Genomic DNA, 12,320 nt, shown 5'->3' with positions numbered 1-12,320 from the left:
ACTGTAAGTTGCAGACCCTATTAATATGCATCATCCCTATTCAATAAACTAATAAAAGACAGCTCTGCAACTCATCAATCTTTGTGATAAATGATCAATTAATTTACTCATTAGCATAATTACCACTGCTTAAGTGCTTCAGCCTACTTTTCTAATTTTAGATTCTGCCCTGTATCCTCTTCTGTCTGTCTATCAATTCATTTGAAATGACTGCAGGTATGTAGTGTGTGTTCTGTGTCTGTTACCGTGTAGACAGCTCTGGTGGTGATCTCCAGCAGCTTGTGTTTGGCCCTCCGCTCTGACTCCCTGGCTTCCTGCAGATCTTGTTTCAGCAGCTCGGCCTCCTTGGCCCTGAGGGACAAACAGCCAGGCAGCCGCAGTTAAAACTTTAATTCACCTCCCGATCCTTCAAGGGAAACACAACTATCTAAATCGAATCCAAAATTATCTCACATGATCTCTATGCTGGAACTTGATGAAATGGGATTGTCGCTTTATTACCCGAGTGATCAATGAATCTCTCCTGCAGTGACACAATCCAGTTTGCACGCAGAGACGTAGAGCGAATGCTATACGCAGGTGATTACATTTCTTTTGATTGCATTGGTGAACACTCGGCAGTTCTTTGTTTCTGTGGGGGAGCCGTGTGCCTCAAGGGTTTGAGTGGACGTAGTCATTTACATGTTGAGTGCCGCCGGTTTAAATTCCTCTGCTGCAGAAAGTGCTCATCCTCAAATTGCTGTTTCAGGCAAGTGGTTAATGGTACCCATTTCAAATGATTGGCTTATAAATTGTGAAGGAGAGGCTGTGAAGTGATATTTTTAGTATCTTTGTAATCTGTTGTGTTGTGAAAATGGCATACGAGGTTCTCTGCTACAATGGATCGGCATCTATCGTTCTGTTCAGAGTGCTTATCAAAGATCACGCATCAAGGGGCCATCTGCTTATCCATCTGACCTCCACTGAATTCAAAAAGTCAACAGCAGATATTAGAGGATGTTGATTCGAATCATTGTATGATGCATAAAAAAGGACATTAGGCCTGCTGGTCGTACCTACAATCTCTAAAAGTAGTATGGGAGGTAGAACCTTCAGTTATCAGGCCCCTCTCCTTTGGAATCGTCTACCAGTCAGGGTCCAGGAGGCAGACACCTTCTCCACTTTTAAGAGTAGGTTTAAAACTTTCCTTTTTGATAAAGCTTATAGTTAGAGCTGGATCAGGTTTGGACCAGCTCTTAGTTATGCTGCTATTGGCCTAGACTGCCGGGGGAACTGGTGCACTGACACACTGGGATCCTATCTCACCCCCTTCCCCCCAACCCCCCATCACTTACTTTAACTCTGCCTGTCCCATTAAAAGTTACTAACCATAGACCTTTCTGGAGTCCCTGAGCTCCATTGTCTTATAGGTCCCTCTGAGCTGCCGTAGGCATCCTCCTGCTGCGGACGTTCTGGACTCCAGCTGATACGGACGTGCTGGACTCCAGCGGCAACAGCTTCTACTACTCATCTCATCACTATCACCTCTTTCTCTTACTCTCCTCTATCCCTCTTTCAAGACCCAACTCAGTCGAGGCATGATGGCTGTCTAACATGAGTCTAGTTCTGCCTGAGGTTTCTGCCTGTTAAAAGGAAGTTTTTCCTCACCACTGTAACTAGCTAAATACTGCGATGTGCAATGCTCATGATGGATAAGGTGGGGTCAGACTGAGTCTTACCCTGTCTTGAAGTTGGGTCTCTGTTCATAATTTGACATGGAGTGGTCTTGACCTCCTATGTTTGTAAAAGCGTCTTGAGATAACGTTTGTTGTGATTTGGCGCTATACAAATAAAGATTGATTGATCGATTGACATAACTGAAATAGCTTTCAAAGGCAGAGATCAAATCACAGATCAGTGTCAGCTTTGTTGCGCTTCAATAATCCGGTAAGTCAATACCAATGCAAACAATTAACTAGCGCAAATTAAACTACTGCATCTCAGAGCTAAGAGGAGGCAGATGAACAAATGCTCTCTCTCCTCTGTATGCGTGTGTAGCAGTGTGGCTGTAGCTGCATGATTACCTGCGTTTCAGCTGCAGCGGAAGAACAAAGGCTTTTAAATTAAATGATTTTAAACAAGCAAGAAGTTCTTATTCTTTGATCAAGTCATTTATATGCAGCGGAGTTACCTGGCTCTGAGCTCGGAGCATATCGACTGACTTCTGTGCTGCTGAGCAGACTAAAGTGCAGCAGCGTGTTTGTGCACCTTTGCATTAAACAGTAAAGAAACTCAGAAAACCTTTGGGAGGCTCATGAGTGGAGGTTATTTAGGAATAGCTTTTTGAGGCTTGTGTGAGATAGCTTCGTTACTTTGAGATATTTGCATCACAAATAAAGAAAAAAAGAGCCGATGGAAAGTAAGAAAGATACGGGAATACCTTACCCAAGCATCTAAATTCATAGGAGTGTGTGAGGCAGATATAGAGGGAATTTTGGTGTGCGAGAGACAATCTTCACTGAGACAAAACCACATTGCAGCCAAAGTCTGATCAGAATCAGAATCACTCCAGCACCGATGGCTGTTCACTCTACATTCATCCATGCAGTCCCCCCCCCCCCCCCCCCCCCCCCCCCTCCCTCCCCCTCACCCCACCTTCTTTCTGATTCCTCGGCCATCTTGAGGGCCAGCATCTCTGCCTCCAGCATCTTCTGCTCCATGAGCCGCCGCTCCTCCTGGCCGCGGATGGCAGTCACTTTGATGCGCTGCATCTCTGTCTCAGCCTCAGCAGCTTTCTGGGCCAGCAGCTTGGCCTCCTCCTCCGCGATCTGGGCCTTTTCAGCCAGCAGGTCTGCCGTCTGCTCTGAACGCAGCTGGAGAGGAGGATGAAGGGCATTACCAGACGTGGGGAGAGGAGAAGGAATAGTTGAGAAGTAACGGAGGGAGAAGATTTATGGGAGGAAAGGGAAGAGTTGTAGACTTAAATGGAGCACAAAACAAAATACAGCACCTTAGGAATGATAGAAGGACTGTGGTGCTAAATGAGACAGCTTATTTTATTTGTACTCAAACTTGGCATGTATGACACTGCTGACAAGATGCATTTTGACTTTGCCACCTGCAAACCTACTGAAGCTTACCAGTGCCTCGTTGGCCATGTGAGCCTCGTCCTGCAGCTGAATCAGCCTCCTCTCCAGCTCGTCCCTGGCTCTCTCAGCCTCTTCTCTCAGCTGCTTCTCCCTCTGCAGACGCTGCCTCTCCACCTGAATGACAAAGGCACACAGGTGGAGTGTGAACTGATGAAATATGGTGGGAAAAAACTGTCTGAATATGGACAAACAACGTCACAATGAAACAAAAGATGGAAAACGGATGAAAATAAAACAAACAAAGATGACTTGGAGCTGAGAGAATCAGTACATCTGGTGGACCAATCATCAGGAAAAGACGTACTCCATGAATTAATGAGTTTAATTTAAAGTTTACCTCAACCTCTACTCATCCCTCCTCACCTCAACCACTACTCATCTCTCCTCACCTCGACCCCTACTCATCCCTCCTCACCTCGACCCCTACTCATCCCTCCTCACCTCGACCACTACTCATGCCTCCTCACCTCGACCCCTACTCATGCCTCCTCACCTCGACCCCTACTCATGCCTCCTCACCTCGACCCCTACTCATCCTTTCTTACCTCGACCCCTACTCATCCCTCCATACCACGACCCCTACTCATCTCTCCTCACCTCGACCCCTACTCATCCCTCCTTACCTCGACCCCTACTCATCCCTTCTTACCTCGACCCCTACTCATCCCTCCGTACCTCAACCCCTACTCGTCCCTCCTTACCTCCACCCCTACTCAACCCTCCATACCTCGACCCCTACTCATCGCTCCTTACCTTGACCCCTACTCATCCCTACTTAACTCAACCCCTAATCATCCCCCTTTACCTCGAACCCTACTCATCCCTCCTTAACTGGACCCCTACTCATCCCCTCCTTACCTACACCCCTACTTGTCCTTCCTTACCTCGACCCCTACTTGTCCCTCCTTAACATGACCCCTAATCATCCCTTATTACCTCAACCCTTACTCATCCCTTATTACCTCGGCCCCTCAACATCGGTCCTTCCCTCGAAACCTACTCATCCTTACTTACCTCGGCCCCAACTCATCCCTCCATACCACGACCCCTACTCATCTCTCCTCACCTCGACCCCTACTCATCCCTCCTTACCTCGACCCCTACTCATCCCTTCTTACCTCGACCCCTACTCATCCCTCCGTACCTCAACCCCTACTCGTCCCTCCTTACCTCCACCCCTACTCAACCCTCCATACCTCGACCCCTACTCATCGCTCCTTACCTTGACCCCTACTCATCCCTACTTAACTCAACCCCTAATCATCCCCCTTTACCTCGAACCCTACTCATCCCTCCTTAACTGGACCCCTACTCATCCCCTCCTTACCTACACCCCTACTTGTCCTTCCTTTCATCGACCCCTAATCATCCCTCCTTAACTTGAACCCTAATCATCCCTTATTACCTCAACCCTTACTCATCCCTTACTACCTCCACCCCTAAACATCTGTCCTTACCTCTAAACTTACTCATACCTCCTTACCCCGAACCCTTCTTGTCGCTCCTTACCTCGACCCCTACTCATCCTTACCTACCACACCCCTTACTCATCCCTTATTACCTCGGCCCCTAAACATCGGTCCTTACCTTGAAACCTACCCATCCCTCCTTACCTCGACCCCTTCTCGTTCCCCTTTACCTGGACTCTTTAACTTACTTAAATCAAATCTGTAAAACTGTACTATTGCATGGTTTTGTTTTTTTGATGTTCAAGGATGTGGTTTTATTAACATGCTACAGCAGGTCTTGTTACAAATATTATCACACAAGGGTGTGGTCTTGTTAACTTTCTTTTTGTGAGGTCAATTTTCAGTACCTGTTTCCTGGCCCTCTCCTCTCTGGCCTGAGCCTTCATCTGCTGCACTTCAAGTGAGTCGACCCGCCGCCTGCGCATGAACAGGTCATGGTTCCCTATACACAGCTGGAGGATCTGCACAGAATAAGAAGCCCAACAAGGACAGTTTTCAGTGACATGTCACAAATCTTGCTGCATCCCTGAACTCTGCCAAAACAACTTTGAGCACCTCGGCAGAACTCACCAACTTGTTGACTCTGAGCCGAGAAGAGTTGAACTTGAAAACGTTGGTTTTCTTGTCAAGAGGTTTGATGGTAAACTAAACATGAAGAAACAAGAACAACATGACTCTCAATCACTGATTTGGATTTGAAACTTAAAGAACAGCAGTGTAACATACAATGAAGTTAAAAAAAACAGCATTCTGAAAGTTACAGCGGCAAGGACACACTTCCTTTAACAGGCAGAAACCAAACTCATGTTAGAAAGGCATCTGCTGAGACTGAGTTGGGGTTGGAAAGAGGGGTAGAGATGAAGAGAGAGAGATGATAGTGGTGAGACAGATAGTAGTAGTTGTAGCAGCTGGAGTCTGGCACGTCCACATCAGTCTACCTCAGTGACTCAGAGGAACCATATAACTCCATTCTCATGCTGAACCTGTCTGTAACACATTTAAAGTCAGCCACCTCACAAAGACGACCTCACCTCTTTGTCACTGTAGGAGATATTACGTATCTCGTTCCATGGGAAAGAGCACTTGGGCGTCAGCCTGTTGTCCGGCTCGTAGATGTGCAGACCCAGAGCGTCCACCCCCAGGAGGAGATCTGTTCCCTTTTTATTCTGAAGCACATCAGCAGAATAAACAAATCTTTTCTACTACTTGTTGGAGCACTGTTCACGCCAATATTTATGCGTATTTGCTTTGACAGAGTTGGCATTGTGGGGCTCTGCTTGCCAAAACTATTTGTTAAAGCTGAGCTGAGCAGTGCCAGTTGCTAATGCTACAGTGAATTACTTCAGCTGGGGTGGACTTGCTGGTGGTATTTTAAAATGTCTCGGCCTTTTACCGAATGTATTCATCAGGGCCAAAGCTAGCTCCAGTGAATGTCTGTTTGTAAAGACATGTTTGTTTTTGTTATGACTCACTTGGAAAAGCAGTCGCAAGGACTAGAAGTTTTTTCTCCTCCTGATAAGATCACTCTTTAAAATTTCAATCCAACTTTCAAATAATAAATAAAAGGAGCATTCAAAAAAGCAAAGTCTGACTGCAACTTCTTTTCACAACGCCACCTTGAAACTGACACGCCTCTCAATCTCTCACATTGGCTCACTTTGTAAAGATATATCGAAGCAGCATTGACTCACCCTGATTAAAAAGTAGTTGATGCCATACATGTCCAGGTCCTGAGCTATTTTTAAATACTCCATCTCAGCTTCATCCCTGGTTCAAAGACAGACAGAGAAAAGGGGAAGGAGATTTAGAGGGATCCAGGGGGATAGACATGAGTGAGGGGGAGAGGAGAGGAGGTGGAGAAAAAGGGGATCAGACCTTGTTTCCTCAGCTTTTGTGTGTAGCATCTGTCATGTTGTGTGATCTATAAAAACTCTGCCATATTGCTCTTATGAGGGTGTAAACATAAGCACAGGGCTGACACAGAATGCAACCATAATTCGCTAACAGGCTTAAGAGGTCATGCTTGATAGAAAGGGAGACTTATTCTGATGCCCCCAAGACTCTAAATCTCCCATATAGAGGAAACAAAATGCATGAAGCTTGTCTCTGTCTCGATCTGCGGCTTGTTTGGCAGATCTTTAGAGTGTCAGGGTCGATGCAGCAGAAACGTACAGCATGCTTCGGCGGTTGACAGAACCATGGCTTGATTCTGCATAAACGTCTAACAGCGTGTTGTTTGATGTAAGCGATGGTTGAGAAATGGATGTTTTAAGCTTCATTAAAGTTTAAACATGCAGAAGAGCTTTATGCCAACAAAACAAATCTTAACTAGGTTGGACTAGTCGCAGTCTGACTTGAGAGCGAGTCAGGGGAAATTTAAATGCTAATGCTTGAGGAACGCTGAGGAAGTGTTAAGCATTGGTTGAACATGCAGATGCACGCGGAGAGTCAGCCATTTCTTTGATGTGCTGACAGCAGTTTTCAATTTTCTTAAATTACTGTCTGAACTAGTTTGACAAGGTCATGAGCCAAAATAAAGATCTTATTTTATTCTGTTTGGCTGAATATTTCGTCTTTAAACTATTTTGTTTTGAAATTTTGTCACACTGAATATCTCAGACGGTCATGTACGAAACATAAGAACATTAGTTTTTTATCTGCTGATCAAAAGGAGGCACCTTTTTTACTTATTCGTTCCAGAAACTCACACCAGGTTTTAACCACTGTAGTGACTTCACAGAGCAAAAAGCCTCTGAGAGGCTGAGGTCAGGCCAAGTAGATTTGTCTGACACGCTAAAGGGAAAAATCACTAAAATCCTGTCACTGTCCTCCCCTCTCCAATAAAGGGTGCAAAAAGCCCCAAAAATATAGCTTTAAAATAATTTAAAAAATGAATTATTATTTTTTTTAAATTATGATTAAAGTGTTCACAGTGATCAAAGAAAAATCACGATCAACAACAAAAAAACGGCAACCCAGCTCACCCTCCCTCTCCAACTCCAAACAAAAGGTAACAAGTGGCATAAAGCTTAAAGGTGACATATCACACTTTTTTCATCAATATATATTGGTCTAAGAGGTCCCCAAAACATGTCTTTAAAGTTTATGCTCAAAAAAACACTTTGAAATCAGATTTTGGCATGCCTGAAAAGCCCTCTTCTTCAGCCCTCCTCAGAACAGTCTGTTTTCCCTCTGACCACGCCCCCTCAGAAAGTGGATGTGCCCTCAGCTCTCCGGCACGTTGATCTAATGTTTACATGTTGGCTGAAAAGACACACTGCTTACAGACCCGCGTTACTTCAACCCTCTGAATCTGATCCAGAATCTGATCCTGACGGAGAGGCGCCTGCAGCAGGACCTTTCTGAAAGATTGGTCACAGATTTAGTTTCTTGTTGTTTTATTTATCAGTATGTAGACGTGTGTCTTGGCACACAACTACCAACATGTAGCTATGTGGCTATGCTAACTAGCGCTAGCACTTATCCATGATAAATAAAAATCATCCACTAGATCTTCAAATCTGCAGATGTGGGGAGTAAAACCGAGAAAAGGTGGAGAAATCAAAACAGGGGCAGAATGGATTTTTTTCATTTTCGGGGGGTTTGTAGACATGCCAGGGAAACATATTTTAGGTAGAGAACCATTAAACATTCGATTTTGGATGATATGTCACCTTTAAATATGCACACGAGTGCTTTGAGCTAAACGCTGCCATGTTCAGAATGACTATATTAACACATCCAAAGTTTAAAATATGTCTCAGTTTACTAAGTTGAAATACAGGGCAACGATTGGTAAACATTGTGGAAAAACCAAGCGGCAACCTCCAGCTGCAAGAATTGAAGCCAATGCGGAAGTGTTAAAAACTGCAGTTCATCGAGAGTCCGCTTGAGGCTGGCTCCGGAGGTACCAGAAACCGCATACACAAAAATTCAAAAGAGCCGATCTTTAAAAGGAACCCCGGCTGTGGGGACTAATAGGCATAAATCTGCTTTGATGTTTGTCTTATACTAGAATGCTGTATTAAATAGACATGAAGAGTTGTTACTTCTTTAAAGAGCGAAATTTATAACATATATTCTAACCTACGGGCGTAGCCATTGTTTTACTAGCGCAATGTAAAACAGCAGCAGCTAATGCAACGTGACAAAGTGAAGAGCTGAAAAAATCCCAAGTAGAGCGTACACCTAAACCGAGATAAGTGCTTGGGTCGGAGTCTTTCAAAATTAGCTAAAGTACATGGCAGAATCGGCCCCATCTGCAGAAATCTGTGGCCTAGCTTATGTGCCATTTCTCCTGTGAGTTTCTCATCAAAGGAGCCGAGCTGAGCGGCATCAGTTGTGGCTTCTACAACTACTAGTGACATAAAACTCATACAACCCCACTTCAAGAAAACTTAAATATCCCTTTAAGGCCTCACACAAAAGGATGCTGAGGCTGAAGTGAATTAGCGGTGAAGATTTCAGTGCACAACTTTCAAGTTTGTATTGGACTTGGTACCAAAACTCAAAATACTCTGTTGACACTTGAAACCAAAAAAGTTTGATATGAACCCAGCTCTCGTGTGACCTCTTCCCTGTGCCCTGACTACACCGCATCACTCACCAAACAACTAAAATGCCATAGGTGTGAGGACCACCCACCTCCCTCTCTCTGCTGGGGTTGAAGGGGTTATTGATCAGCAGCAGTGTTTCACTTTTCTAAGTGCTGCAGTTTAACTCAGTTTCCAGTCCGCAATTCCACACCCACGGGGGTTTTAAGACACTCAACATGGCTATCACTGGCTCCCAGTCCATTTTCAACTTAGTGCAGAGTGGCCGCGGAGCAAAGAGCAAGAACAGTATGACTGATTTTCATTATTATTTTCATTTATGGAAGCAACTCCACCTGTGCAGAATTTTAATCACTTTATTTCTCTGTGATTTTTTTTGGTTTAATCTCTAAAATGCCTCTCTTAAAAGGTAAGTAAATTATTCCTCTCTTTGGTGTTGGTACTTTTACTTCACCAACAGGGGAAACTAAAAAAAATGTGCAGACAGAGAGTAAAACTTTTCTGCAGAGAACAACTTTTTGTGACTCTTTTTACCTGTGACTGCCAAAACGGGCTTCAGTTTTGCATAAAACATTTCTGGTGGAACCAGATCTTAAGTACATTATTCTGAGTGAGCTTAACTTTAACATTTGCTGTTGAATATGGAACTCTGTCGTTTACACATTTCAGTGGAGCACTGTTTACCTCGTCCTGCCCCGGTGCTCTGCATAACACGCAGCGATCCTCTCCTCCCACATTTCTGCAGTCATCTGGTATAAGTTGATCACCTGGAATGGAGAGAGACAGATGTAAATATCTATGAATGTTTGCAGAAAATACACTACAGTGGAATGACTGAATAATGCAGATAGTGGCCTGGAAAACGGGATACATATTTAATGGGTAACAGCAACTAGTGAAGACAGCTGTCACTCACCCTCTTTGGAAGAAGCTCCTCCTCCGCCAAGAAGCCAGGTTTGTGTAAGTTTGGGTCGTAGTCTCCGTACTGTAAATTAGAACAAAAGTGCCAAAAGGATTAAAATCACTCCAAACTAACAGCCTCGTACTGCCTTGCCTACAATAACAGGCCAGACTACTCCTCTCTTGGGAGCTGGTTACGGGATAAGAGCTGCTGCTTCTGTAAGAAGAAGGTGTCTCTGAGAATGAATGGAGGCTTCTGAGCCGTCAGGTCATTAACGGGCACCACACACGCACTGGCCCAGTTGTTCTTAGACCGTGTAAATGATGCTATTAGGGGATATCTCTGAGAGACTGATCACTTATCATCACAGGGACTGGATACAAATGATATCATGCATGTTTGAGGGGAGATATAGCTGGATTAGGCATGACGGAGTGGAGGTGGGGAATTCCTCTGGGCTGCTGTGGAAGGAACTGGTGGAAGGATATGAATTAAACATGCGGCTAGAACTTAAGAAGTAGGCTGTGAGTGGAGATTTATGTAAGTGGGTTAACCTGCATATTTACCTTTATCTGTGTGTTATATGCTCTGTGTATGTTTTTGAAATCCAGCAGTATCTTTATTTGGCACTGAGAGTACTTTGGTTGAGTTACAAGTTATAAGGAGTCATTACGGTGCATAACATGCAATATATATAATATGTAATATGCAATACATTAAAATGTTATTCCTGCCTCTTATTGTGGTATTATGAAAATGTTTCGTATCATCCTGGAGGGAGGATGCACTTCCTTCCTGCAGAGTGATACACTGCAGCTCATATGTCATGGGGATTTAGAGACACAGGTGAATCTTGAAGGTGATGATGTAGATTGATGTTTCCTCATCAGTGATAATGGATCATTGACTACTGAATCTGCATGTTCACATCCTTGGTTTCCATTTCATTTCAGTTTTTCAAGATTTAGTGGCACAAGTCAGAAGGGCTAGACCATAAGAGTGAAAGCACTGAAGCCACCAAAGTTTCAGGAGGGGTTTGAAGTAGCCCTTTGTCTTTGACTTTAAGAGGCTAACATATAAAAGTGGTGTCCCTTTAACATGGAGCCCTCTAAGGTCCCTTGGTTTACCAGGGTGGCAAACAGGCTGGCTGAAATGACTCATTCCCTGTTTGAATCCGAGTCTGAGAGGGAAAACTAACAACACCAGTGAGGTGCCAGATAGTTCAGATAGCTTTAAAAACCTGTGCTGCTGCTGAAGTGTCTTCGCAATTTTGCTCAGACGTTTACTTTTAGTGGGACGGTTACCTGAAGGAGCAGAGAAAAATACACAACAAAGAAATTGCCTCGGAATAAGAGCTTAAAGGGCTGATCCACAATCAGAAATATTGATGGAACATAAAACTAAGTTTGCAAGTTAATACATCTTCTGATATAATTTGGAGCAAATTGCAGTTTTGTGGGTCTTTTTTTCATTGAGCATTTGCTTACTTGTTACAGTACTGTTTGGAAACTTGGGACCACTTTTGTGGCTCTCTTCATTCTGTTTGTATAACTTGTTAGTTTGTTTCATTCCTAAATAATGGCTCCCTTTTCCCTGGTCAGCTGAGTAAAGCATTTTGTGCATGTAAAGTGCAGATTGATTTAAGTGTAGGGTGACTAAAACCTGAAATATTGTCAACTCCAGGGGATGTGTATGAGGCAAAGTTGTGTTACTGTTCACTAATGACTGTTTACTGATGTATGAAGCATTAATGTCAAATAAGTAATGCTAATTGTAAAGCATAGGAACATTTTTATTGAATTTGGTTTTTTTTTTTGGCTGTTAAATTGTTTATGAATTTGTTTTTTTGGGGGTGTTTTCTAAGCTACGTACTTTGGTCCTTTTTGATGAAGAGGTTTTGAGTCACTGTCTCTTTAAGATAGAGTTGTGTTGCACACAGACAGTGGGTGGAGTCAGTGGAGGCTCATCTAGCTGTGGATTCACACAGTTTTCTTACTGTGTTGTATCATGTCATGTGTCTTTCAGTTTGGAATGCCGACATCATCTTGTAAATATTTGGTTTGTGACACATTTGGAATAAAATAGTTTGGTTTTTACACTCTACAACGGCCTTGGAGTGGATGATTGCTTCGGATACATCAGGAAGACACAAGTAAGCCAGGACTACCAGATCCATTTCAGTTTTGTTGGTTACAGTATGAATGAAAAATGTTTACTTTGAAGTATAAGACAAAATTCAAATGCCACTTTTACTTTCAAGCAAGATTGT

General features: G+C 43.7%; 1 protein-coding gene across 1 annotated transcript in view; it reads right to left on the bottom strand.

Annotated features, from left to right (window-relative positions):
* The window catches only part of nf2a (neurofibromin 2a (merlin)), a 52,262-nt gene that overhangs the window by 17,271 nt on the left and 22,671 nt on the right, over positions 1-12,320 (bottom strand). Inside the window, exons 5-13 of the mRNA XM_034691935.1 lie at positions 10,067-10,135; positions 9,835-9,917; positions 6,289-6,364; positions 5,629-5,763; positions 5,168-5,242; positions 4,945-5,058; positions 3,120-3,242; positions 2,635-2,852; positions 246-351 (exon numbers count right to left, since the gene is read on the bottom strand). Of these exons, the coding sequence (XP_034547826.1) occupies positions 246-351; positions 2,635-2,852; positions 3,120-3,242; positions 4,945-5,058; positions 5,168-5,242; positions 5,629-5,763; positions 6,289-6,364; positions 9,835-9,917; positions 10,067-10,135 (999 nt within the window). The remainder of the gene's footprint in view (positions 1-245; positions 352-2,634; positions 2,853-3,119; positions 3,243-4,944; positions 5,059-5,167; positions 5,243-5,628; positions 5,764-6,288; positions 6,365-9,834; positions 9,918-10,066; positions 10,136-12,320) is intronic.

The sequence above is a fragment of the Notolabrus celidotus genome, chromosome 9 (assembly GCF_009762535.1).
Source record: "Notolabrus celidotus isolate fNotCel1 chromosome 9, fNotCel1.pri, whole genome shotgun sequence".
Lineage (NCBI taxonomy): Eukaryota > Metazoa > Chordata > Actinopteri > Labriformes > Labridae > Notolabrus > Notolabrus celidotus.
This window is presented reverse-complemented; position numbering and strand designations above follow the sequence as displayed.